Source organism: Microdochium trichocladiopsis (assembly GCF_020744255.1).
Source record: "Microdochium trichocladiopsis strain MPI-CAGE-CH-0230 chromosome Unknown B0I36scaffold_13, whole genome shotgun sequence".
NCBI classification, from domain to species: Eukaryota; Fungi; Ascomycota; class Sordariomycetes; order Xylariales; family Microdochiaceae; genus Microdochium; species Microdochium trichocladiopsis.
In genome coordinates, this window is record NW_025763556.1 from 728684 (window position 1) to 754585 (window position 25902).

Below are 25902 nucleotides of genomic sequence, written 5' to 3' on the forward strand. Positions count from 1 at the left end.
ATCGGAGCTATGATACATGGCGAGCTCCACAGTCAGATCGAGGGAGTTCAGGTGTGGTGTACCAATCGTACGTCTGGAGTGTAGACTTCACTGATCTGCTTAGTTTCTTGATTGGTGTGACTCCACATGGTAACTACCGCCAGCGTGATGCGCAATGTGAACCTTAATTAGAGTTTCTTTCACATCACCAAACGCATACCCCTCCCTCACCTGAGTGAGCACTTCTGCAAAGACAAAAGTCAAGGTAAGAACTATGACTAATGACTGCGGAAGTGTCAAGGTATAAATTGTCTGGGCATTCTTCCTTCCACTATTGGCAAGCCTTCGGAGCTCTCTGCACAACTGCTGCTTTTCCTCAAAACCCATACACACACTAGAACATCCATTGGTCTCGAGTCAAGATGTCCGATGACCGAAAGCCCGTGATGGACCAAGCCGAAGACGACGCTTACTTCCCCTCCCCGTATTCTCTCACCCAATACGTCACGGCAAAGACTGATTTCGACGGCGCTGACTACCCTAACAAGTACACGGGTGGGAAGTGGAAGATCTTGATGATTGGTACTCAGGAGCGATACCTGAAGATGGCAGATGGCAAATTCTTCTCAACAGGCAATCACCCTGTCGAGATGCTCCTGCCAATGTATCACCTCGATGCCGCAGGTTTCGACATTGATGTTGCTACACTCACCGGCGAGCCTGTCAAATTTGAGATGTGGGCATTCCCCAAAGAAGACGAGGCTGTTAAGTCAATCCACGCCAAGTACAAGGAGAAACTCCGCAACCCAATCGATCTCTCCAGGCTCTGGGGGAAGGGATTTGACAAGCAGACGCCGTACCTGGCTGTGTTCATTCCTGGCGGACATGGCGTGCTCAATGGCGTTCCGTTCAGCCAGACTGTTGGTGAAGTCCTCCGCTGGGCTCATAAGAACGGCCGCTTCTTCATCACTCTGTGTCATGGGCCAGCGAGTATGCTGGCCGCGGATATTGGCAAGCCGCCCGGTGAAAAGTACATCTACGAAGGTTACAGCATCGATGTATTCCCAGACTCTCTTGACGAGGGCGCAAATATCGACATCGGCTACATTCCTGGGAAGATGGACTGGCTTGTTGGCAAATCGCTGAAGAAACTCGGTGTAACTCCAATCAACAGCAATATCACGGGTGAATGCCACCGCGACAGGCTTTTGCTTACTGGGGATTCGCCTCTAGCGTCAAACAACCTGGGCAAGCTTGCAGCAAATACACTGCTGGAAGAGGTTGCGAAGCTCGGATGAGAGCTTTTATGGACAGCTTCTGGTGCTAACATTATTGGGGAAGAATCGCAACATGAAGCAAAAGTTTTATACTTTTATAACCATTCTGTGCTATGCAACCCTCGGAGCTTGAGACATGCTTGTGCCAACATAAAAATAGATGTCAGTCGTCAGTCATACAGAGCATGGTGCCATGCTACTTAGGCATGAAACCCAGATGTACCGACCGAATTGGCTGACCTCTGAGGTTGGATTGTAACACCTATCTCTTTAGTACTTCTCTCAGCTCGGTCATGCAGCTTGAGATAATCTCGGACATCCGCTTTTCCCAAGAAGATGAGGGGTATCCCTTTATTTTGGATTGCTTGGAGTGGACGTGCTCCTAATACATAGAGATAAGAAATATATTCTAGCTCAGGTGCACAGATTCCGGGATACTTAGAAGGGCAACACCAATGCAATAACATATGTGGGTTCACTAAGAGGGTGCAGTTGAAAGCCAGGAGGTGGCGCAGACCTAAAGGTGTGCGGAACGGGGATCAATTTATAACGATTCAGAAAGCAAGCATCTGGTCACTGACTGATACATTGTTTATAGTCGGTTTTCTAGGTACTGTGCATAATACTACAAATCGAAGCAAGAAAGTTCCTGCTGGAGGAGACAAAACCCTTGCTTTATAAATGCTAAGAGAGCTATTATCAGATATAGTATAGACTGCAGACTTGGTAGATCTAGTATTGAAATCCCGGCAAACCTCTGGATGTATAATACTAGATAATTGTTGAAAAGTGCGCAATATTATGTTCTTTTCTGGATACTGTATTGGCTACCTCTAAGAATACATACCTTGCGAAAATATGTCAACCAAACAGCCCTCCTTTGCGCTCTAAATGCAGACTGAAGATCAATCACTTTCTTCAAATTACACAGCTTAAATAAACTAACAGTAACATTTCCAAAACCGTCTTTCAGCTTGATAATGTTATGGCTTCCTCGAACACACTGGATAATAGTGCAGGATCTATGATGTTTTGGACAAAGATTTTCTTTCCTCTATCTGTCAATTCAGTTGTGCCGTAGGGTGACGAAAGCCGCGCAAACGATTATTAGCATGTATTTTTTTTTTTTCATTAGGTACGGATTTCGTTATTAAGTCAGGCTATGAACCTGCACGACCGATACGCGCTAGATATTCTTAGCCTCCTGGTGCGTCGTGTCTCATAACAATTCGTTATAACTGGTCAATTAGTAATGTCTGCTATTTTACATGCACGATATTCTTCTGGGCTTACGGATCCGACGGCTGACAGCCAATCGTATGCTCAATTTTGAAGGCTGTATCGTTTGGTTTCGCGGCCGATAATCATCAGGGCTACTTGGCTCCTGTTATTGGTTGCCCACTATCGTCATCTTTTCAATATGATCTGATGGGACATCATGCTCCTTCTTTTCAATCTGTATGTGCGCTGTCGAGCACGTCCTCCTATTGTATGTCTTCGAATATTCTGCGACCAGACTTCATCAGTCAGCTCAATGAGTAATTTGTGAAGCCAAACTGTAAGTAGTGAGTTGTACTAGGATAGTCGATAACTAGAAAATACCATTACCATTATTATTTTATACTTGATGTCTGTACTGATTTGGGCTGGTACAATACATACATACGTGACTTACCCCGACGACTTATCTCCTCTTCCTAAATCCTCGGCTGCTTGTGACTCCCGGGATGAAATCGGCGTTTGGAAATCCAAGAAGAATCGGCCTCGATATCCAGCGTGCGGGTCCTCAGAAGACAATGCTTGGGACAACTGTCAAGTTTATAGCGGCTCGTCTAAGTACAAGTCAACTTGAAATCATAGCTAACCTATAGTTGAGTGAATTGATTAGGCCCTGTAAGTGAGCTGCATGATATTTTGGACCCAAGCAGGGCGGCACCGGGCGACTACGTGTAGTACAGCTTTTGTCTTATAATGATGGTCTTTTAGTGTACGTGTCGCAAGTCCGACTGACTTAATTTACTTGAAAAAAGTGTTGCGCCAGATTCCGCTTCCGAATGACAACGGGTCATCGACCGACTCAGTTCCACAGCACCTCATTTCAGTCCTTGCTTCCGTGGGGTTTGCTATTATCTCCAATGGGCATTGACTACTCATCGTATAATCTGACCGAAACCTACTTGAGCACGACAATCAAACGATAATCAACCTAGAAGAATGAGATAGGCCATCGGTTGGAAAACCCACGTATGCCTCTCTGGCAAATGAAGGAAGGGACAAAAAGAGGCAATGAGGGAGTGCATGGCACGCTCGAGCGTGTTGGGGTAAAAGATATATGACCACTTGAAATAGCGCCATGTGAAGCCACCATGTGTCCCAAAACAGATTCAGGGCATTTTCAAACTTCCACTTCGCGATGTGGTTGAGGAACAGCAACCAGTCCGTCCGTAGATGGACGGCAAACCTGGTCACCGATACTGCATAAGTCCCTGCCACCTCGACGGCGCATGCCGCAACAGCCTAACTGATTGTAGTTTGTGTGAACGCCTATGGGAGAGACGTGGTGCCAATACTTTGATAACCTAGACACGAGGTTTCGAACAAGTAGGCGGTTTCACTCCCGGGTGGTGACTTGCCAGGTATGGTGAGCATCATTGGGAGGATGACATGATTGCTTGTGACCACGGAGGGATCCGAGGACATATAGAACGGATGGATACATGACGCAATAGACACGGGGGAAGGAGCTATGTTTAGTATTATAGCGCCTGGGGTAAACTAGGCATTTCGGCTTAGTCGCTGTGCACGGCTCTAAATAATACAGCTGGAACCGAAGTTCGTGTCACAGCTACATATCGAGACTACGATAATCATGGCTGGTTTTGTCTTGAAACTTGCCCTCGGTGATTGAACTGGCTGCTAATTTTCCAGAGCGTCGAGATCGGTTGCTAGACTAAGACTAGCTCTGCCGACCACCATCTGCCTGCCACGTACACATAAAATCTACATCGATTCCATATATAAAGCTTTCTGGATTCTGGAAGCATGGCAGCATGTTTGACTCCGAACCACCTCTTTGCCGACTAAAAGACCAGTCATCCATCCACATGCCTCACGAAGCGTTCTCGTGCTTTGCTCAGCATGCCTACACCGCCGTCTCTAGGTAGGCCAGACAGCACCATCGACGTGTAAGCGTTCACTTGGCCCAGGCCCACTACGCCGCTCTAGAAAGACTTCCCAACGGCGACAGAATGAGTGCAATAGCTTCTTCTTGTTCTTCTCGCCGGTGGCATCATCGCTGCCTTGAAGTCATCTGCCATAGAGTGAGGTAGCTTGCGTTCAGTAAGGAGCGGTTAGGCGGAGCACGTTAACAGGGGCCAGTGTGAGCCGAATGTTGGCTGCACCGCAACCGAGGTCACATAATAGAATGCCGGGAAGGAGCCAATAGTATCTCGCCAGTCCAGCTGTACAAACGCGAGACCGTCATTACTCTCCGTGGGACCGCTCTCGCATTCATCACTGTCTATCGACCTCAGACAGCACCTTGAGACTTGCCCTGAAGCATTTCGAGATGTGATTGGAATCGCCTCCACCCAAGAAATTCCTACCCAGCTTAAAGTCTCATGCGGCATCTTCTAATCGTAGCAAGCCTCCCTTCAGAAACCGTTGCTGTTGTGACCCTCAAACGACTCCAGTTCCAGGCAAGTTGGACAAGAAGTACTGGCCAGTTACTCCCACAGCTTCACGTGAGCATACGACATTCCAGAGGTTCAGAGTATTGTTCAGAGTATGAACTGCCCCTGTTGTGTTTGTAAGCGATGTGTGGTCAATGCCAAGTGTCTATAGTCGTCGTATGGCCTTACGAGCACGTGCAATGAACCATTGCTCAAAGTCGTCCTACCGTGCGAGACGAGGAAAACCCATTCGATGGTGTCTCGAAATTTTAAATACTCCGAGCTGTCATTATTGAGCTAACTGTTCATATTGTTCTTGAAATCCTGCTTGTGGCGGGCAGGTGTATTGACCCGAAGGGCTGTACGCAGTGAAACGTAGCTCATATTACTTGTGGACACCCTATGCCAGGAACGAGGTTACGTGAGGCCTATAGGCACCGAGTCAGACGCACGGGGTCAGTCAAGCACTTCCATGCATACTTCTACGAGTATGGATACGCGCAGTGGCTTTCTTACTGGCTTGGTGTAGTCAGATATGGAGGAAGTCAGGCGTCACGGCCATGGGTAGTTATCGTGAACCACTCGGGGAGCAAACGCAATATTGCGGAAGAGTTGACTGAGCCCGACTTGGTGCAGGGGGTTGAAGTTGCGCGCAACGGTGGCGACTGTCTCGTGGGCCACTGGTAGAGAAACAGCTAGCTGACACCCTTTGTCCCTTCGCCCTTCGAGATGGAAAAGACGTGATACTGGTATGCCACTGGGCATTATCTAGGTGCCTTGCTTTGGACAGTGCCATAGCCACGATGCTTTCTTTTCTTGATAGGACAAAATGTGTGTTGTTTGTGGGGGCAGGCGTTCTGCCACCGCTTGACGGTTGACAGGCTACGCGTTAGGGACTGAGGCAGTCACAAGATCAACCTCTGTTACTAAATGTGACCGAGCTCTATCTGCTTCACGTGTATTAGGGCATGATCTCTATTCCATGATCACCCCTCTTGCTACCCCAACGGTCCTTACATGGTATTCAGGTATTGCCACTGCTCATTACTAGTCCGCCACCCTTTCACCCTACAATCACTATTTGGCAGCCACGAGATCCATCTGATGGAACGAGTCCCACTGCTAAGCGTCGGAATGAGGCCCCATTGCAAACGAGCACCATGGCTCAGCCGCGATGGCTTGCTCCTGTGAACTCCCGGCTCGCACTGGCATTTTCTTGAGTCGACCACATGACGGCCATCGTGACTCTGATCTGTATTGCCATCAGGCTGAGCATCGACGCCTTAGACTACGCTAAGTTGAGCGTTCCTCATATTGTGGAGGTAGATCCATTTCTACCGTTGTACGAGGGCTTGTGTTCAATCCACGACCCTGCCTGTGGCGAACCTCTCGCGACAGTGTGTGATAAACACGTGCGCCCTCTACAGGAGGCACTCCTAACAGTTGCATAAGTTGCGGATCGCGCGATGCCCTGGCCATTTCTACTGGCGTGACCTGGCCCGCCTGATTCTTGTCTGCCCCCTTCTCAATCAAGAGCGCAACAACTTCTGGCTCGCCGTACTGAAGGGCGATGAGAAGTGGCGTTCTCCCCCGATTGTCTGTAATATTTGGCTGGGCGCCTCGGCTCAGGGCTACACGGAAGAGTTTCCAATCTTGCCTGTCGAGAGCGTATGTCAACAGTGTAGGGTACCCCGGCTGCTTGGTCAGTCGTTGATTAGGGTCTGCGCCGTGCGAGGTGAGAAGATCAACGACACGAAGCTCGACATCGGTCAGTGGCCCAGTTTTGGAAGCGGTATTGGCTACGGCATAGTCCAATGCGGTGACACCCCAGTTATCCGCAACACCGCCCTGGACTCCTCGCTGCGTCAGAATCTCAACGAGCGCCGCTTTGTCGGTGGTGGACAGGCTCGTACTCGTAATGGTATTGATGATGAGGCGGTTGCCATAGATGTCTGTCGAATTGACATCGGCACCCCTGGTGATCAAAGCCTTGACGAGCGCAACATTGCCACGCTTCAGCACTTCCACGACTAATGGACTGCCATACATATCGGTCCCATTGACATTAGCTCCTCGTTCAAGTAACAATGTCATGAGATTGTCGCGGTCCTGCTGTAGGCATAGATGCACCAGAGGCGTGCCGTACAGGTCTCGTGCGTTGGGATCAGCGCCGTGGGCTAGCAATGTGGCCACTACTTCATCGCCATCTTCCTTCTTCTTGCGATGTTGCAGGGCCAGGGCGATGGCAACTCTGCCACTGCTGTCCTTCGCGTGTACGCTGGCTCCACGGGTGAGGAGAAGTGCAATCCAATCTGCAGATGCCGCTCCTGTGAGAAGGTCCAAGAACCAGTCGTCGCTCCCAGCCATAGATGCCCCGTTGGTGAGTAGTAGATCGACAGCTGGCTCGTATTGCGCCACCGAGGCGTGGTAAAGAGGTGGTTTACCCTTACGCCCTGACGAGCGGATCTTTGGGTCTGCGCCAGCCTGGAGAAGATATCGCGCGGCCTCGAGCTGACGGGCCTGGATAGCACAAATGAGCGCAGTCAAACCAGCCTCATTGTGGCCATCCACATTGACGCCCTCGCCCAGCAAGCCTTGGATCTGCGGTATACTGCCTCTTGTTGCTGCTTCGCAGAGGGGCACAACAAACGGCTCTGGCTTGAACCTTATGGCCGCGGTCATCGCCTTGAATGAGCTGGTCAGCGAGTCGAAGAAGCCAGTCGCGCTGGCTGAATCCTTGTTCTGACTTGTACTGGCACTTTGACTGCTGATCTCTGGGACATTGGTTCCTGGGGAAATGACAGCAGGCATCCTGTCCGAGTATTGGGGCAGCTCTGAGCATGTGAGTGGCGGATGCTCTCTCGCTTGCGGACCCTTGGCCGGGCCACCGTTTGCATCACTCCGTGTGGTACGCGAAGAGTCAGCGCCGCTCAAGATATCGCAATTGCGGCTTGCATGTCCAGCTGCCGTCTGGACGTCTTGCAGAGCCTGCCGCGCCTCTGACTCTTTGGCCTCAACAGCCACGAGGTCGCCAGTGTTTCTGTATGGTCTTAGCCCCGACTGAATGACACATGAAACACATATCACGGATAAGGCATTTACTAACAGGAGCCCTCGGAGTATAATATACAGTGTGATTGATGACTTGGTGAAGGCATCAAATCTAGAGACTGTAGAGACGTCGATCTTGTGTCTCGGCGTGTTCTCGTCCAAGCGAGAGAGCTGTTTTATCACAACAGCCAGAGTATATTCGCACAAGGGTAGTGCCACAGCTAGTTCGGTGCTCAACTCTGCTGACAGTGACGACAGGCACGGGTCTGTGGCCAGCTCACCGGGGACCTGGCCTGCATGATACTCGAGCTGTCGTAGTGATACCGAGAGCAGACCCAGCTTGTCGAGCTCCGTCTTGATCGTGTCATGACTGCGGGTGCTAAGCAGGTGGTCGATGCTGTTCGATCCAGCTTGTGCCTTGCTAGCAAGATGTGAGCTTACGGAACTCAGCGCGGAGAAGGACATGCCGGACATAGTTGATGTTTTGATAGCGGTAAGGAAGCTGTAGGGTTCTCCGCAGCAGCTGCAAGCTACACAACAACATGACCGCATGTCCTGCTTCCAAGCTTCCCCGTTATAAGCGACTGAGTTATCTGGCAGCCTGCTGATCAGATTACATGAGGGCCTGTCAGCCTCGTACCCCGCGCTAGCACATGCACAGCCCTAGCTGTGGGGTGGTCCTCCCGAAGAGGTCATTCGTGTATTCCCGCAAGGCAGCCATCTCAGCGGTCTGACACCTGGGCGCCCTCAACATGAATGGTCTGGAGCTGAAAAAGTGCAATTCTCTTGTTGTACGGTATCGAGGCTGAGGCCTCTTCGCTCCTCTTCGTGCCATTGCTAGCGTCGCATGTCATTTCCAGGGATCTTTGACAACCCCGGTCGTGCAATGACCGATGATGAATACACTGCGGTCGGACATGGTAAGGTGTCTCGGGTTTCGGACTACCCCTGGATTCCATATTGATTGGTGGAAGTCCTAAATCGATCCACCGTGACTGGGGTTCATGAAACTTCCATAGCTCAGTGGCCGCTTTGGTTGACCATGATTGCACACGCCGAAACGATAGGTACATGCGTCATCACAGCGTACCGCGTGCCCTGGACTTATCACTGGCCAAGATTGGAGACTGTATGTATAGAAGGTATATGTCGACGGCTGGAGATAATGACTATGCTCTTCAACATGGCTTGTATGTTGCCTTGACACCTTTCAGATCTTCCAGGTCCATGGACTCCGTTTGCAACACAAAGTCCTGCTTGACTACGATGTCTCCAAGGCTTCGCTGGCTTGCACCGGACGATTCCCGCAGCGGCCATTCCCCGCTCTGCCTGCGTGACATGGATTTTATGTAGCCATTGTGGGGATGTTGGGAATGACTGGTGCCGCCAGCGGCTGTACTGTGTTGTCCTTTGAGTTTGCGAATGAAGGCAAGGGCTGGTACGCGGAGCACAGGTAGGCATGCCGCAATCACAGTGACGGCGGGCTCGGTGAAGTTCCAGAGGGTGACTGTTGCAGATTGGTCTGTACGATAAGCATCATTATGTTAGTGAGCCAGTCCGGCACGCCGGTGAGCACAGGACAATTGACTCACAAGTAACGTCCTTGGGGTCGAGGGTGCTCAGGTTCAGCCACTGGTAAAGTCGGTAAATACCGACAACGCAAGTGCTAAAGAAGAACCGTGGTCAGCCAGTGTGTCCAGTACTTGTCTTTCTCCGAAGAAAGACAGGGCCCCTTCCTAGATGTCAGAACTTACCCAGTACCAAGACTCATGGCGAAAGCGAAGCCAAATCGCTCGGTGGTCTTGAGTTTGAGCTTCCACACAATCTTCCAGGGTAACAACGTGAACCAGACGTCGATGATGATTGACACCACTATAAGGACAGAAGTCAGATGAGGTTAGAAGCTAAAGGGACACTTGCCGCCATGGAAATAAAGCCAAAATCCCGAAGCCAAAAAAAAGAATGTGACATACCCTGGATGGCAATCTTGAAGTTCTTGAGCTTCGGGTACTCGATGCAGGGACCTGGGATGGCCCACTGCGCGTACAGAGGGTTCTGGTCGCAGATGATGGCGAAGCCGAGGATGGCATGAGGAAGTAGCATAGCACAGACGAGGCCAGTCAGGGCCCACGTCGTCCATTTCCACCAGCCGAAAGTGCATCGTGTAAGAACCACGGCGATCGATGTCTTGCTTAGAGCTTGCGTCAACGAATACAACATGACGTTGGTCTCGGCAAGGTATGAATACAGCCGCAAGTCGATGTCCTCGTCGAAGAGGACGCGAGTGTACCAGCAGATCAGAGGGGCATGACCAAGGAGCAGGACCTGTCGAAGAACCGTCAGTCACCTGGGTATACAAGGAGCAAACCAGAACTATTGTCCTTGAACGAGGACTACGCACAGTCGCGGCGATGAGAAGCCAGTCATCGGCGAACAGGGTCCTGTTGGCGTTGATCCGGGTCCATAAGCGCAGGGCCAGGAATATGACAGCCACGGACGTGAGAGTCCAAAGGGTAGTGTCGATGAATGGCGTGTGGCTCGGTGTAGCCCAGCGGGGAGTCAACGTGACGGGCATGTTGGCCAACTCGAGCGGACTCATGATCGTCGCTGGCCGACTAGCGAAGCGACCAGTGTGCCCCCGATGTCGTGTCCTTGCGTCTCTGGCCACACTTGGCGTTGATTTGGGCACGACTGACTGGCTGTGCCCGTGCTGGACTGAGCTGGGGCACGACTACCAGAGCCCCGGGACTGAGGATCGGCAGACCATTTGTACCTTACATGGAAAGCACGATCTGGTTGTGGAGCGGCAGGGCAGCAAGATTAAAAGATTTCGGCCCCGACAGGGACCATGGGGGTACGTACGGGGCCGGAGAAGCTTGTCAGGCAGGATCGGGTGGCGGAGACAGCGGATCGAGGGGCCAGAGGCGAGAGAGGGTCAAGCAACTTGAGCTCCGTAATGCTATCTATGCCCTGGGTAAGCCACAACGCGAGTGGATCACAGGGGAGGGCATGGGGGTTCCGGAGTGATGGATACGCTCCAGTATGGGGACGACGCCAGAGATGTTGCTGGAAATTGTCCCACCCGGCCAAAAAGGTCCTTCCTTCGTGGTAAACAGCCGTGACAGGACAAGGGTGGAGCGAAAAGCGAGCAGTGACAGCTCCGTCTCCTGCCGCGTGGCAGACAGGCAGGCAGATAGCTAGGGCAGATAGACAGGCCAAGTACCCTTGACGCTGATAAGGAATGGGACGAGGACGACAACAGGCTCGGCAGGGCAAAGAGGAAAGGGTGTCGTTTAACATGCTCGACAGGCTCGCACATGCGGCCATTGGCCACGCAGCGTCATCGCATCACCGCAGCCGGTCAAGACATGATTAGGCTGTACTTTGTGGCTGGATGGTCTGGCTGGCTGGCTGACTGACAATCCCTGTTCTCCGAGTGGCAGGCCATGGGACGGAGCAACACAGAGACACGAATAACGGGCACGCGAGCCCTCACCCAACTGGCTTGCCGGCGCCAGCCTGTGGGTGAAGGACCGTTGGAGCTTGTCGAGGTGACGCGGGTGCTTGACCAGATTGGTTGTAGGCTGCAGAGGATGCGGCCGGAAGGGGAAGGTGTATCCAGGGGTCCGGCCCTCATGCCCAAATCACCTGCCTGGCACACGCAATGCCACACTGCCATGCCGTGCGATCCCGCGCCTGTCATGTGTCTGCGAAGGAGCGTGTAGTGTTCTATCGAATCTTTGCACGCGAGCTGAAGAGACAGACCCCTGGCCAGCCGTCCGGTCGCATGCCCCAGCATCTTCCGCACGGGGGGCGGAACAACGCCATCTTCGCGATAGTCGGCCGCGCCAGCAGGAGTGCAGCAGTCAGCTCCGTGATTGAGGCTTGACTACGGACATGACATGGCCCTCTTAGCCTGGGCTGGTCGTCTTGCTCGAGTAGCCTCATCTGTGGCCGGCATCGGACATGGGATGGTGGAAGAGGGCAACCTCCTCGAGCTCTTGTTCTAGGCGAGCAACACAAAGCAGGATAGCAACCCGAGCAACCTTGACAGCGCCGAGATAAGGCCTGGTGTGGCGGGGCCTGCCCGCCAAACATCGTAGCCTCCCCAATCCTACTGGCAGGCGATGCGCAGTCCAGATCGCCGCTAGCCAGGGGCCTGCCGTTCAGCTCGGCGCTGTCCCTGGCGGTCCGCCGTGTCCGCATCTCACGTCCGTGGAGTACATCCCCAAGGCCCACCCCAGACGGAGTAATTTGGCAGGAGCCAGCCACCAATCCTCTCTCTCCTGGCGCGGGGCCTTGCCTGGCAGCGAGCATCGCAGAGAGAGAGAGAGAGAGAGAGAGAGAGACACACACAGATACACGCTCAGCGGCAACGAGATAACGACCAGCCGGGCTCCATCACCCCCTGCCCTCCCGCTAATAATAGGATTTCCCAGGACCTGCACGCGCTTCGGGGACGTAAAGCCACAGAGCCCCAGAGCGCTACAGACTTGTCTCAAACCAGATCAAGCTGCGAACCTGCATCTCCCACCCCTGCCAGAAGTTTGGAGAGCCAACGTGCACACGTACACAGTCACACATGTTGGTGGCTGCAAACTCCAGCATTTGCCTCCGTTCCTGGACCCGTGACGGGGCCGGTTTAGCCTGTTTAGCAGTGGCGCTTCGCTTAACAACTTCGGCAGGGGCCAGCAACCTCCCTGCTGCTTCGCTCGCCATGCTTCTGATTGAATGCCCGCCTTCACCGGTCCGTGCAACTCGCTGAGCTTTTGCTGCTGTCGTGGCTGCTCCGGCCGACCGGAAACGTCAGCAAGGGCCTGTCAGGGCACGAGCCGAGCCCAGGCACTGCCGGAGGCCAGAGATGGCAGGAATCGTCGCTGCGCAACGTGGGGGACACCGGTCTTCCAGGCACGCACCGCTGCAAGCAAGCACGCTCATCCGTCCGTGCGACAATCGATCTCTTGCATCGTTGCATGCAGCGCATATGGTTCCCGGTATCGATGCACGCCAAGCATGTCGTCAGCACGTGGCAGGCCCATTGCCCTTTGTGTGCCCAGCCGGGGGTAATGGTGAAGCGCTGCCCGCCGTTCAGCTACGTGACCGTACCCTTATCTGATTGCGTTATATGTCCTACTAAAGCAGAAGCTGGTGCACCTCGGGAGCACGCGCCGTTGGCTTCAACGCCGAGTAGTGCACCGGCCTCGAAATCAGTCATGACACATTGCCTGGCCGGGCCAAACGCCATCGCCACGGGGTTCTCGTCTTGCACCGTTATTGGCGTCGGCTCTACATCCAATTTGGGCACACTATGCCGGCCGCGATCGCAGTGTGCAACTCCAGCTTCTTCTAAACCTTATAACTCAATCCCTGGTGGGCCCCAATTATTCTTTTTATTAATAATATATCTATAGGAGGTCCGAGACTGTCCTAAAGCGCGCCTTGTACGCAGTCGAGCCTGGGGTTCGGAGTCTGCTATTCGTTCTTGAGCACTTGGGATACGGAGACCGGCGGACACCACCAGCACCCCAGGCAACCTGCTACAAGTGACACCAGCGTAGCACTGGTCGGCGAGGCGATCCGGCTCTGGAGCTAGTGCCGGCTTCTATTCCGTGCCCACATGGGCCACTGTCCGTCAAGCGACAAGTCATAGTGTCTCAGCCTCTCCTGAGCTGTCCCCCGTTGTTCGCAAGGAGACTCTACGACTGAGTGCATGGACTTGAAATGCCACGTGGGATGGCTCCGATGGCTTGAATCGAGAACAGGTTGAGAGCTGTCGATCCTCTAACCGCCCCAGCCTGGTTCCGACTTCGCGAGTGGCGCTCACAGACGACCGAGCACATGCCACCATCTTGGCCGAGGTCGGCTCCGTTCTGGCTGGACTGTCGTTCACGTGTAACAACGTTTGCCATTCGGAATACAATAATCCCGCCCTGGAGGACGCATGGCTATCCAGGACCTGCGACTGTGCCAGCTCGAATGCTGCCAAACCCCAGATCTTCATCTGATCATCCCCTTGCTCTAAGGTGCTGTGTTATAATTGTTTCAGGTGTGCTGGCCTGTAGTATTTTCGCAGACTCTGCGGGCGGCGCAGTAATACCACGTTGTTACAGCCAGGGGATCGTCGCATGGCACGACCTAGGCCGTGCATGGTTTCAGCCGCACACTTGTTAGATTGTGAGCGCAATCACTGTGATCTTGAAGGTCCCTCTTGCAGCTTGGTCGCGTTCGTATTTCACGAAAACTCCATAAAGTCTTGCGGGTAGTGTGCCACGTGCGTGGCAGGGAAGCCGAGGTTTGCCATGAAGAGGGACTCGGATTCAATCATATCGGGGCGATCTATGAGCGCGAGGTCGTCCAAGATGGCGTCGTGGTCGAGATTCCCAGTGCTACCGAAACTGGGCCGATGCGCGGCTAGGAATTGGGCGCCTGACGCAATGCTGTTGGCTAGGTCGACTTGATCAAAGAGCACGGAATTATCCATATTGGGAGGGGCCATGCCCATAGGGCCGGCGTCATGCCCGTAATTGAGCAAGCTCGATGTTGGTGGTGCGGCCTGGAACGCGTCCCTCGTAACACCTGCCTTCTTGTAGTTGGCCGCATCCGAGATGGCGTCGGCCTGATACGACGTGGACGTGGGTGTGGGGAGCTGCTGTTGTGCCTGAGTTTTGGAATTGTTCTCGAGCAACAGGTCATGGAGACCCTGGGGATACGGACTGTGGCCTGGGTGCGTGGCAGCCTGCGCGTTGGCCGTTCCGGAAGGATCCCAAACCCTCCGCGCTGCTGCGGGCAGATCAGCCGAAATAGGCACGAGCTGAGGCGATGCCCCATCCCTGCGAGAAAGCTCCCCTGCTATGTAGAGGTAGGACGAGAAGAGGGGTGGAAGCCCGCATATGCCAAAAGTCTCGACATACTGGTTGGCACAGGCAGCCAGCGTATGAGCTCGTGCCCTCGCGTTTTGGGCTGAGCTGATTCGAGCCTCGATGCACAGATAAGCCAGTCGCAGCATATATGCTGGAGGATTTGGTGCCGCCAGGGGTTCGCCCGCAATCACAAACTCGCGATAAGCCTGCTGGCTCAGTGGCTCAGCCAGATATGGAGAATCTGGGGGGAGCAGCTCTTCGGCCATCAAGCCGGCCTTGTGCGTTGCGGGGCGATGCAGCTGCGAAGTCAGGACTCGATGTAGTTCAGACAGAGCGACGAAGGAGCTGATGGTGTGTGCCGGATTTCGCGAAAGCGCGGCCTGCGTCCCTGAGCTGCCAAAGCCAACACAAGGGTTCCATGGCTGCCACTCGTCAAGGTCGCTCTCTGGGGCAGATACAGCCACAGACACGTCCGATGAGCGCAGATGCGGCGGCGAGCTGAGCATAGCAGAGATCAGTGAGTCTAAAATAAAGCAACCCATGAAGGCATGCGTCTGTCTCCGGCTTTTGCTGGGATGTGAGGCCCGGTGGAGGCCGAGACGGAGAGCGATGCGAACAGCCATGCCCGTCAACATCCATGCTGCCGTCAGGTTCTGTCGTCCTAAGCTGATCTGTGAGAGAAGGACCAGAGCATTGATATGACCAATCTCGAAGGTGCCATTCTCGAGAGGAATCAGATTTCGTGCGGTCCGGTAGATGTCGTCCGGCGACTGCTCAACACCGTGGCTTTGGCCCTCTGCAGTCGTCCAAGCAAAGTCCTGATGCGCAGCTACCGCGAAAACGGCCCAGAGCTCCGCGTGGGCGCCCGATCCTTGCTCATGCCGCGTGAGTGAAAGACCGTGGCTTGGGTATGCATAGACTGTCCGAAGCAGCTCGGGCTTCTCCGCCACGGGAAACCATGCGTGTGTGTAGGCAAAGTAGACATCGAGGAGTCTCCAATGGTTTGGGGGCAGCCTCAGAGGCGGGAGCTGGGCATTCTGCTTGTGTAAGTGTGAGTGCGGCTCGGCTGGCAAGAGGACTAGTGAGGGATCTGTCGTGCTGTTCATTCCTGGTGCTTGCTGTGACTTGCCCGCCGGCAGCGCGCTGTCTTCTGCCCGACCCGAAAACTTGATATCCATCTCGATATTGCCAAATGCGCCATCGTCAGCCTCGTCTGAGCTGAGCTGCGCGGACATGTCCTTGGCCAGTCCTCGCGGTGGCCGTGCGCCTTCTTCGTCGTTGTCGCTGCGGCCAGAGAGTGCGAGGTCGATGTCCTTGCGGACCGAGCTGCGCATCCAGCGGCGGTGGAGACGGGAGCTGGAGGGTGTCTGGCGGTCGGCAAGGAGCGCGGCGCCCTGGCCGCCCTGGTGGGTGATGAGGCCGTGGAGAGCATCCTCAGCGCCGGGGAACTTGTCGAAAATCCAGCCTAGAGAGGCCTCGAGGGTGCGGATGTAGCCCGTCTGGACGCCGCGTTTGCGGTTGGGCTCCTGCCAGGTACAGTCACGGTTCTGGGACGCGCAGGGGAAGCACGCGGGCTTGATGCCGTCGCACTTCTCACGGGCATTGCGGCACTGGTCGCAGGCACGAGAGACGCGCTGTCGCTTGGCTGGAGGAGGCGCCGTGGCGGCAGTCGATGCGAGGCCTGGCGCCGGCTCGTCTGTGTCGGTCTTTACGGGCTGTCCCGGGGCCGGAGGACGCTTTGCCGTGCCCATGGCGGGCGCGCACGTATGGATCGTGGCTGTGGCTGGACGCAGCGGGAGATCATTGTCTACCAGCCACGCGCTTCCGGGCAAGGGGCCCAATGGCGATGACGGCGGTGGTGGTGATGGCGGTGGTGCTCGTGGTCGGGGCGGTGTCGACAACGCGGACGTTGGGGAAGCGGGGGGCGATGGACGACCACTCAGCTGGAGACCGACGCCACAGTGTTGTCTTCAGCTTTCAGCGTGGTGCGCAACACCACGGGGGCATGTCGTCGGCTTGGATTTCTGCAGGCCAGTGTTGTCGTGGAGGGGGTGCCCAGAAACTCTGCTGCTTGAGCATGCCGCAGCTGCGCCGTGCTAGGACGGTTTGGGGATCGTCGGGGTCCTGGTTTGCGGGGAGCAGCATGGAGAGCCTACCCTGGGGCATTACCCCACCCACCGGGTAAGCCCTTTGCCGTTCGCCTTGGCGGAAGCTAGAGCCCCTCTCCGCGCAACACCAGCAGCAGCAGCCAGCACGGCAGTCGCGACTGCCTCGGGCCGGCCTGTCTTGAGTATTCCTGGACTCGTCCTGCCGCCTCACGAGACCAAGACGACCACCACGCTCGACCACCCGGTACCACTCAGCAGCATCATCCAAGGTACACTCTGCTTTGACTGCAGCCCTTGCACCTCGTAAATGCAGCAGCCGTGTCTTGCGCTCCATTGCGCCGCGACAATGGCCGCAACACCCGACGCCAGTACACGATAGTCCCCAGCAGCCTTCTCGTGCCCTCTGTCGGTTCACAACGCACCCCTCACCACCGCGATCATCCACCACGCCGTCGAGCCGTTTGCACGACATGGCCTCGGGCGTTGGCGTCAAGCGGCCCTTTGCCGTCCTTGCCGGCGCTGCCACCGCCAGCACCAATGGCCTCGACCCGCGCGTGGTACGCTCTCGCAGCAACACGGCCTCCCTCGACAACTCGCCCACGCCCTCGACGCCGCGCCGCGTCGTCGTCGGCCGCCCAGCCTTTGAGCCTCATGCCTCCATCGTCCTGCTGGGCGCCAGCGGCTCCGGCAAGTCAACCCTCGCCGTGATGGCTGCCACGGCCCTCAAGCGCCGCATCGCCGATACAAGCAAGCTCTTCCTCGACGCTACCGGCATGTCGGCCGTCGTATATAAAAAGACATACGGCAGCGCCGACTACCAGCGCCGCGTCCACAGCCTTTTGCAGAAGACCCTCGCTACCAATGCCCAGGACGCCATCATCGTCACCTCCTGGGTGGACCGCAGTGCCCTTGCCCTTCTCCAGGAGTTTGCCGCCACCCACCCCGTCATTCATATCGTCAGGGATTCCGCCGCCATAAAGAAATACCTACGCGTGGCCGACAATGTCAAGCTCGACGATATCCTCCAGTACTCTGCGAGAGCCTTCCGCGCAGTTATGAACCATGAGTTTTTCAATGTGTCGGAGGATCTATCGCAGCACCAGGAGCCGACCGACGCCGCGCCTGATGTTAAAGCCCCAGCTCCATACCTTACACTCAAGCGTGCAGAGCGGCATTTTCTCAAGTTTCTATCCCTGCTCATGCCCAAGGGCTCAATCCCTTTCTTCGAGTCTGCATTCCCGCTCGCGCAGGTGCCGCTTGAGGCTCGCAAGACGACATTTGTGCTACCTCTGCGGCTCTCACAGCTCGTAGCAGAGGATCTCGACATTGAAGCACTGGAAGGGGGCGCTGACGCCATTGAGATCGTTGTTGATGATTTGTACGAGGGCGCTATGTCAAGCGGAGGCAGCACACCAGAAACGGGTGCCCTGTCTAAACAGCGGACCCATCTCGCTCCCGAGCGAGCCTCCCAGATTAGCAGTGCACTGGCTCGCATTCGGAGAAGCACGGTGATACCAATCATATACCACGTCTCGTGGCCCGCTGTATCGTTGACTACCACCATCTCGACTGAACAAGTCATGACTTATCTTGAACATTTCCAGCACGGTCTCAAGCTCTGCCCGGAATACATCACCGTCGACATCAGGCTGGAATCAACGCTCTTGTCGCACCTGGTCGCCCTCAGGGGACACTCGAAAGTAATTGGTGTAGCTCACATTGCAGACCACACGCCCCCGGCATGGGAAGATCCCGTCTGGATATCCTTTTACCAGAAAGCACACGCTGTGGGTTGTGACGTGGTCAGACTTACACGGCCAGCAGTGGATTTCGAGGACAATTTCGAGGTGGCCAAGTTGCGACACACCATAGAAGCACTGCCAGGGATCTCCAAACCTCTCCTTTCAGCTTACAACACCGGCATACGTGGTCGTCACTCCGCTGTGTTCAATCCACTGCTATCGCCAGTCCGGCCAACTTCATCTGTCCTTGAATCGAGCGAAAGCATGATGACGACTTGCCCATCACCGACAATCACAGTCCAGCAGGCCAATCACGCCCTGTCGACATCCTTTGTCCACGATGCCCTGAAGCTGTATGTCGTGGGAGCACGTGTCAGTTACAGTTTGTCACCTGCCATGCACATGACGGCGTTCAAGGCTTGTGGGCTGAGTCATACATATGTGCCGTACTCGACCACATCCCTCAGCACTCTGAGCAGTCTTGTACACGACCCAATGTTTGCAGGGTCGTCGATCGGATTACCTTTCAAGGTTGAGGTCATCAGTCTCACGCACTCTCTCAGCAGTCATGCGCGGGCCATTGGGGCAGTCAACACTGTGATTCCCATACGGCGACTAAACCCAGACGGTAGCGTGCCCGACGACATGGCCATGTTCTTCAACTCGTGCAACCGCTCCGGTCCTGTCCTCGCGCTGTATGGCGAAAATACTGGTGAGTAGTTCCGCATCCGCATCCCTCGGGACTCGCCAAGCTAACGAGCGCTATTCACATGCAGATTGGGTTGGCATTCGTGCCGTCATTCGCCGTGGCCTGTCACCAGCCAACGCGGTACGCCCGGGCACGTCTGGGCTTGTCATCGGTGCCGGCGGCATGGCTCGCGCTGCTGTGTATTCGATGCTGCAACTCGGTGTGACCAATATTGCCATATTCAACCGCACACGGGCCCGTGCCGAGAAGCTCGTGACACATTTTACTACATTAATAGCTCGCAACGATCTGCCACTCTTGACCAAGCGATCCGAGGACGAGCGGCACCGCGAGACCCGTTTCCATATTCTAGCAACGAAAGAGGACCCTTGGCCGGAGGATAAGTTCCGGCACCCGACCATGATTGTGTCGTGCATCCCAACACATAGCCTCGTCGAGGGCGGAGGGGGGCCGTCGCCCAACTTCACACTGCCAGAGAGCTGGCTTCAGAGCCCTACGGGAGGCGTGGTCATTGAATATGCCTACAAGGACGTCAACACGCCGCTCTTACAGCAGGTTCGGGCGGCCGCAGATCGCGGATGGGTGGCCATGGATGGCCTAGACCTGCTGCCAGAGCAGGGATTTGCACAGTTCGAGCTCTTTACGGGCAGACGGGCACCTCGACGCTTGATGAGGGAGGAAGTATTCAGAGCATACCCGGGCGAGTCTGATGGTCGTTTTCCAGAACAACTCAAGCCTCGTCTGAACCAGGTCATAGATCAAGGCCTGTGATGACATTGGGCGGGCATGCACACCCATACGGAGAGCTTTGATATCTACAACATGCTTGATACCCTTTCTTTTACGAACATGCACCTAGGCGTGTGTACCCACGTGATAAACAGCCACGGACTTGGCCATGATAAAGGGGCCAGCTTAGAGGCAGCAAGACCAGGGCCAAGGCCAGTGACCTCGGAACCCCGCGCAATTGGCACCCACAAGCAGGTGGGTACGTCATGTGGGATAGAGAGGCGGCGCTTGAACACTTAGCCGCCCCAGATTTGATGCCCCTGGGAGTTGGAGCCAAGGGTCTCTTGGGGAAGAAGAGCTGGCGGGGCCAGACTCATCCGCACACATCCACCGAGTGTAGCCGTCGGGGGCATGCTGGGCCGCCGTCGGGACCGCCGTCCTGCGCCGGGCTCCCCATCATCTCGCGTATGCGTAGATCCGGGCAGGTGGCCGCATCGCCCACTTATCTGCAGATGGTCATATGGGACATGCTGTTTCCCTCTCCCAATCCTCCATGTTCGTAAAGCATTCCCTCCCCCATCACAACCACATCTTGTTCGCCACACGCTGCTAGCGACCCAGATACTCTCTTCTATCTCGCCTGTGCGAGTGACACACAATTCGCCCGAGCCGCACCTTCCCTGCCCGCACACCAGCAGCTACTCACCACTATCGCAACGCCCACGCAACATGCCGTCGCAACTCGGAATATGCAGCATATCGCTGGGCCGCTGCTTCGCCGGCCACTCGCTTGAGCACAAGCTGGACATGGCGCGCAAGCACGGCTTCCAAGGCATTGAGCTGTTCCATGAAGACCTGTACGACATTGCCCAGAAGCTCCCAGGCGGCGCCACGCCCGAGAACGAGCTCGAGGCGGCCAGGGTTATCCAGCGGCTATGCCAGGAGCGCAACCTGGCCATCATCTGCCTGCAGCCCTTTTGGCACTACGAGGCCCTTGTCGACCGGCAGGAGCACGAGAAGCGGATAGAAAAGCTGCAGTTCTGGTTCCAGCTCGCCCACGTGCTCGGCACCGACCTCATCCAGGTGCCGTCCAACTTCCTGCCGGCCGACCAGGTCTCGGCCGACTTCAGCCTGGCCGTGGCGGACCTGCAGAAGATGGCCGACCTGGGTCTCGCCCAGAGCCCGCCTTTCCGCTTCGTCTACGAGGCCCTCTCCTTTGGCACGCGCTGCGACACGTGGGAGAAGAGCTGGGAGACGGTCCAGGCCGTCGACCGTCCCAACTTTGGCCTGTGCCTCGACACTTTCAACATGGCCGGCCGCATCTACGGCGACCCAACCTCGCCCACAGGCTGCACCCAGGATTGCGACCAGGCCGTCGCCGACAGCATCGCCCGCCTCGTGTCCACCGTCGACGTGCGCAAGCTCTTTTACATCCAAGTCGTCGACGCCAAGCGTCTCGATAAGCCCCTTGTCGAGGGCCACGAGTTCTACAACGCCGACCAGCCACCGCGCATGAGCTGGGCGCGGACCAGCAGGCTCTTCTACGGCGAGACGGAGCATGGCGCATATCTCCCCATCACGGCCATATCAAAAGCCATCTTCCAGGGCCTCGGCTTCCAGGGCTGGGTCAGCATGGAACTGTTCAACAACAGGGCGACAGAAGAGGACCCGGCGGTGCCCGCGGAGCTGGCGAGCCGCGGTGCGAGAGCGTGGCAGAAACTGATTCGTGACGTGGGCCTTGAGGTTGACAATAACACGGTTCCTGTAGACGACCGCGTATCTGCTTCATTATGAGCAGTATGCCTTCGCCATCAAGGTGTTTATGCATTTACAGGTTTCGCATGAGCGTATTCTTTGGAAAATAGAATTCAAATTCTTTACACAACATTTGCATTGAACCTTTCAAGGCCCGATCTTTCCAACATTCATCCCCTTCCACGACCTCTGCATCTGTGATTCCAGCCGCCAAGTGGGCGAGGCCCATGCAACCTGTTTGATACACCAGTTGCGTAACCCCCCTAACGCGTAGGCCGTTCGTGCTTCACACCCTGCTTGGCCTGCTCCACTGCCTTTCTCTCCTCATTGGAGTGACCATTGGCCCTGATGTTGTTTTGAAGTGCCGAGAGCTCGCGAGTGAGTGGGAGCTTCTGTCTTGTCAAAGGCGTGCCAATACTCCATGCCTTGAAATCCTCTTCAGGCGTGAAAGCTGCTCGCAGTAATGCAAGCAAGTAATGCAAGCACGATCCAAGCGGTGCCGTTGCCTGCGCAGTGTACCGTATCGAGACGAGTTCCCGCTCGGACATCATTTGGAAGGGAAACAGCGCTGATGCGAGTATCAATGCCAAGATTTTCGAGGACCGTGGTGAGGCTGGGCTTGCCGCGAGCGTCTCCCAAAACTCCGAGTCGTGAAGACCAACGACAGCATGTGCCTTATTGAAGCAGTCGAGGCCATAGTCCTCGGCCACACGCGCCTAGAATTTCATGTCCCAGGTAATGATCAAGGGTCGTCTCTCACCCTCGCCCGAATTCTTTATCTTGAGCAAGGACAGATCCTCGAAGGCTGCCTCCAGCTTCTTTCGCATCTCAAACTCATTGACGACAGAATGCTTGCCAAATAAGAATGTCTCTCGGCGCGGCTGCGTCTTCCAGTAAGGCTGGCCTTCTTGGCGATGACCGGGATTCGAGGAGGCTCTCGATATGCATCTTCGTCGACACTAGACAGCCGGCTTTGTGCCAGCCATCTGCATTTACTTCGGGCGGAACCAGCGGGGTGTGCTTTTTGCGGTTCGCATTTTTGGCACCAAGAATTGCAGACAAGGAGTCGAGGTATTTACAACCGGTCTCGGTTACGACGTCTCGGCCAGTCTGAGGCTCTTTGACCTTCTGGAGCTGAAATTTGCGAAGGCCAGCACCGGCAATAGTCTCAGAGTCGACAGCAAAGAGGATGGGGACTGAGGCGGAGTTCTCCACGAACCACTGGGACTGGGGGGTGCCGGACGAGGCCTTGATGTCATCTAGGATGCGGCCAGGCTTGAATCTGGCAAGGCGGACGATCTTCACGAAACCGTCCTCGAGGGGTTGAGGATCGCCCCGGGGGTTTGTAACTGCGTGGGCAGTGCTCGAGACTGTGGGAGGCTCGGCAGCAGTGGTCGACAACTCGAGAAGACGCAGAATAGGAGGCGATTGCGCCATCTCGATGGATGATCCTCTGATTCGGGACGAAGCCATCTTTGGGGAGGCCAATATCAAGCACGTGCACTCTCGAGAAACACAGTGTCAACCACCGTTAAGGTGCAAGTTCACAGTGTATGGTCTAGTAACACAGACATGTTCAGGTGTTAATCTACGTGTACCAAAGTGATACATCTAACATCTAGCACACCAGTCACCACATGACTCCAGACGAGCCTCACAACGGAACATGACGTCGTCCAACCACACCAAACTCAAGGAATGCTCTTCCCAGCCTGCATATGCGCACAGGCCCTTATGCAGACTCGACATGGTCGGTCTTCTCCTTGATGTTGGTGAGCCCCGCACCATCAGCATTGGCGCGGAACTCCTGGTCGCGCTCACGCAGCTCGTCCATGACAATCTTGTTGGCGTTGCGGATGGGCCTGATGGCAAAGAGCCGGTCCATGGCCTCGAGCGGGACTGTCTTGGTCTCAGGGACGAGATAGAAGACGAAGACGACAGAGAGGATCATGAGCGAGGCGAAGAAGAAGTAGACGCCGTATTGCATGCGTAGGAACATGTACGGGGTGGCCAGGCTGATGGCCAGGTTGTAGAGCCAGTTAGAGGCAGCAGCAGAGGCTTGTCCAAGAGATCTGAGAGAGATCTAGGTCAGTATGTACATAATCATCGTGCGCTGCGCTGTGATGATTGGCCGTTCGCCTACTCAAAGCGACAAGAATTGTAGTGGCAATAAAACGTACCTTGTATTAGCATCAAACATTTCACTGTTTAAAACCCAGGGCGTCCCGTTCCAGCTAGGGCTGTAAAAGGCTGTCCAAATGTAGAAGATGACAATAGCAGAGATGCCAGCTCCAGAAAGGTTGCCGGAGGTGTTGTTCTGGGGTTGAGCGATGGCAATGTAAGCACCGAGGTACCTGTTGCGCAAGGGTCTGTCAGCGATGGTAGAAGAGACGGATCACAGAGTTGCCAGTACTTACCACATGCAGATCGAACCACCTATGGCACCGATCATGAGGAGCTTGCGACGACCGAGGTGGTCGACGAGCCACAGCAGCCACACAAAGGTGAGGACGGTCTTGATGACACCGAAGATGCCAGTGGTGAGGAAGCCAGTGTTGACACCAGTGATTCCCAAGCTGCGGAACACGGTCGGGCTGTAGTAGTTGATGGCGTTGATGCCACTGCCGTTCTGCCAGAGGAAGAGCATGCTGCCCAGGAAGAACCGCCAGCGGACCTGGGGCTGCTTCAGTGCGGTGAACGGCTTGAAGAAGCCCGCGCCGACCTCGCGCCGGTACGTTTCAAGCTCCTCCTCAATAGCAGCGACCTCCTCGACAATGTAGAGGTCAGAGGGCTCTAGATTGCGGATCCAGCACAGATTCTTCATGGCTTGCTCGCGCTTGTTCTTGGAGAAGAGCCAGCGCGGAGACTCCTTGATGAAGAGACAACCCAGGAGCAGGAGACCGCCCGGGATCAGCTGAACGGCAAACGGGATGAGCCACTGGGCGTGGCTTGGAGCCATGGTGGTGTTGACACCATAGTTGATCCAGAACCCGACAAGGCCGCCCATCTGCCAGCCGAGTTCGTAAATGCCGACAAGTCGGCCACGAATGGCGGGTGGAGAAAGCTCAGAAATGTCTGATAAGGCCATATGTCAGAGGAAAAGATCTTCTTGCACGCTTTCCTTACTCGGGTTGACTTACAGATGGGGACGACCATGGAGCAGGCCCCGACAGCAATGCCGGCAAGGACACGACCACCAATGATGAGACCTAGGCCCCGCTGACCGTTGGCACCCAACATCATGCCCGCGCCGAGCATGAAGATGAGAGAGTAGAGCAAGAGGGACTTTTTGCGGCCGATGAAGTAGGTCGAGGTATAGGCGGACAAGCTGCCAACAATGGCGCCAGCCTGGTAGACGGAGACCACGGTGGAGGACATGGCAGCCTTCTGATCAGGGGTCATGGTGTCGATGCGGAACTCGGAGACGAACGAGGGCAGGGCGAGGGTGGTGCCGATAAAGGCACTGTCATAGCCAATCATGCATGCTGCGAAAGAGGCTACCATCGAACACCCATAGACCCTCCAATTGTAGACGGCCTTTGGCGTCGGCCTGTCCTCCCTGAGGGTGAGGATGCCCATGATGGTGGTGGCAGCCGCGTTGGCGTCGTGTCAAGGGAGGTTGAGGGAAGGGCAGGGAGCAAGATGGAGAAGGGAGGACAATGAAGACCAGAGGAACAGAGGACCATAAGGGTACGAGAGGAACAGCCCGAGGAGTTGAGACGCGGGGATTGGGCTGGCCTGATATAACGAGCGCGGCCCCGGAGCCGGCGACGGACCAACGAGTCAGTGAGGGGGCAGAGCGCCAACTCGGGGCGGCGACGCGGGCAGCGGCCTGGGGCACGATCTGGGGTAATTGGGGCACATCCCAGCACGTGGGCAGCAGGAAGTGTGTTGACCCTGGCCAAGGCCTTGGCGGCGCCGCACACAATCAAAGGGAAGATGGGGGCCTGGGGGTTGTTTTGAGGCTGGCTGCCCAGTCCACCAGCGAATTACTGACGCTTAGCGTAGCTGCCTTGGTTGG

The 25902-nt window shown here is 55.6% G+C and overlaps 8 protein-coding genes across 8 annotated transcripts; 3 read left to right on the plus strand and 5 right to left on the minus strand.

The window, feature by feature from the left end:
* The first annotated feature begins 349 nt into the window (after positions 1 to 349).
* On the plus strand, positions 350 to 1368 carry B0I36DRAFT_338570 (class I glutamine amidotransferase-like protein). Its single transcript, XM_046155779.1, has one exon. It carries the CDS (start codon positions 402 to 404, stop codon positions 1275 to 1277), a length of 876 nt encoding a protein of 291 aa, XP_046005297.1. The 5' UTR covers positions 350 to 401; the 3' UTR covers positions 1278 to 1368.
* A 4644-nt stretch (positions 1369 to 6012) lies between these two features.
* B0I36DRAFT_49354 (ankyrin repeat-containing domain protein) lies at positions 6013 to 8807 on the minus strand. Its single transcript, XM_046162961.1, has 2 exons — positions 8034 to 8807; positions 6013 to 7967 (listed from the first exon to the last, which is right to left on the minus strand). Exons 1-2 carry the CDS (start codon positions 8528 to 8530, stop codon positions 6221 to 6223), a joined length of 2244 nt encoding a protein of 747 aa, XP_046005298.1. The 5' UTR covers positions 8531 to 8807; the 3' UTR covers positions 6013 to 6220.
* Positions 8808 to 8843: 36 nt separating this feature from the next.
* On the minus strand, positions 8844 to 10687 carry B0I36DRAFT_49363 (uncharacterized protein). The gene is made up of 5 exons (XM_046162962.1): positions 10380 to 10687; positions 9952 to 10303; positions 9733 to 9850; positions 9571 to 9644; positions 8844 to 9485 (listed from the first exon to the last, which is right to left on the minus strand). Exons 1-5 carry the CDS (start codon positions 10575 to 10577, stop codon positions 9157 to 9159), a joined length of 1071 nt encoding a protein of 356 aa, XP_046005299.1. The 5' UTR covers positions 10578 to 10687; the 3' UTR covers positions 8844 to 9156.
* Positions 10688 to 14094: 3407 nt separating this feature from the next.
* B0I36DRAFT_49392 (fungal-specific transcription factor domain-containing protein) lies at positions 14095 to 16683 on the minus strand. The gene has a single exon (XM_046162963.1). The coding sequence runs from the start codon at positions 16587 to 16589 to the stop codon at positions 14211 to 14213; it is 2379 nt and encodes a 792-aa protein (XP_046005300.1). The 5' UTR covers positions 16590 to 16683; the 3' UTR covers positions 14095 to 14210.
* A 954-nt stretch (positions 16684 to 17637) lies between these two features.
* B0I36DRAFT_338575 (quinate repressor) lies at positions 17638 to 20241 on the plus strand. The gene is made up of 2 exons (XM_046155780.1): positions 17638 to 19400; positions 19465 to 20241. Exons 1-2 carry the CDS (start codon positions 17654 to 17656, stop codon positions 20166 to 20168), a joined length of 2451 nt encoding a protein of 816 aa, XP_046005301.1. The 5' UTR covers positions 17638 to 17653; the 3' UTR covers positions 20169 to 20241.
* A 247-nt stretch (positions 20242 to 20488) lies between these two features.
* Positions 20489 to 22049, plus strand: B0I36DRAFT_338576 (xylose isomerase-like protein). Its single transcript, XM_046155781.1, has one exon. The coding sequence runs from the start codon at positions 20538 to 20540 to the stop codon at positions 21918 to 21920; it is 1383 nt and encodes a 460-aa protein (XP_046005302.1). The 5' UTR covers positions 20489 to 20537; the 3' UTR covers positions 21921 to 22049.
* A 548-nt stretch (positions 22050 to 22597) lies between these two features.
* B0I36DRAFT_369304 (uncharacterized protein) lies at positions 22598 to 23318 on the minus strand (the record flags this gene model as incomplete). Its single annotated transcript, XM_046159755.1, has 2 exons — positions 22598 to 22762; positions 22878 to 23318. The coding sequence occupies 2 exons, from the start codon at positions 23316 to 23318 to the stop codon at positions 22598 to 22600; spliced, it is 606 nt and encodes a 201-aa protein (XP_046005303.1).
* A 94-nt stretch (positions 23319 to 23412) lies between these two features.
* Positions 23413 to 25605, minus strand: B0I36DRAFT_278219 (quinate permease). The gene is made up of 4 exons (XM_046151435.1): positions 25022 to 25605; positions 24299 to 24956; positions 24062 to 24235; positions 23413 to 23953 (listed from the first exon to the last, which is right to left on the minus strand). Exons 1-4 carry the CDS (start codon positions 25458 to 25460, stop codon positions 23614 to 23616), a joined length of 1611 nt encoding a protein of 536 aa, XP_046005304.1. The 5' UTR covers positions 25461 to 25605; the 3' UTR covers positions 23413 to 23613.
* Between the last annotated feature and the right edge of the window lie 297 nt (positions 25606 to 25902).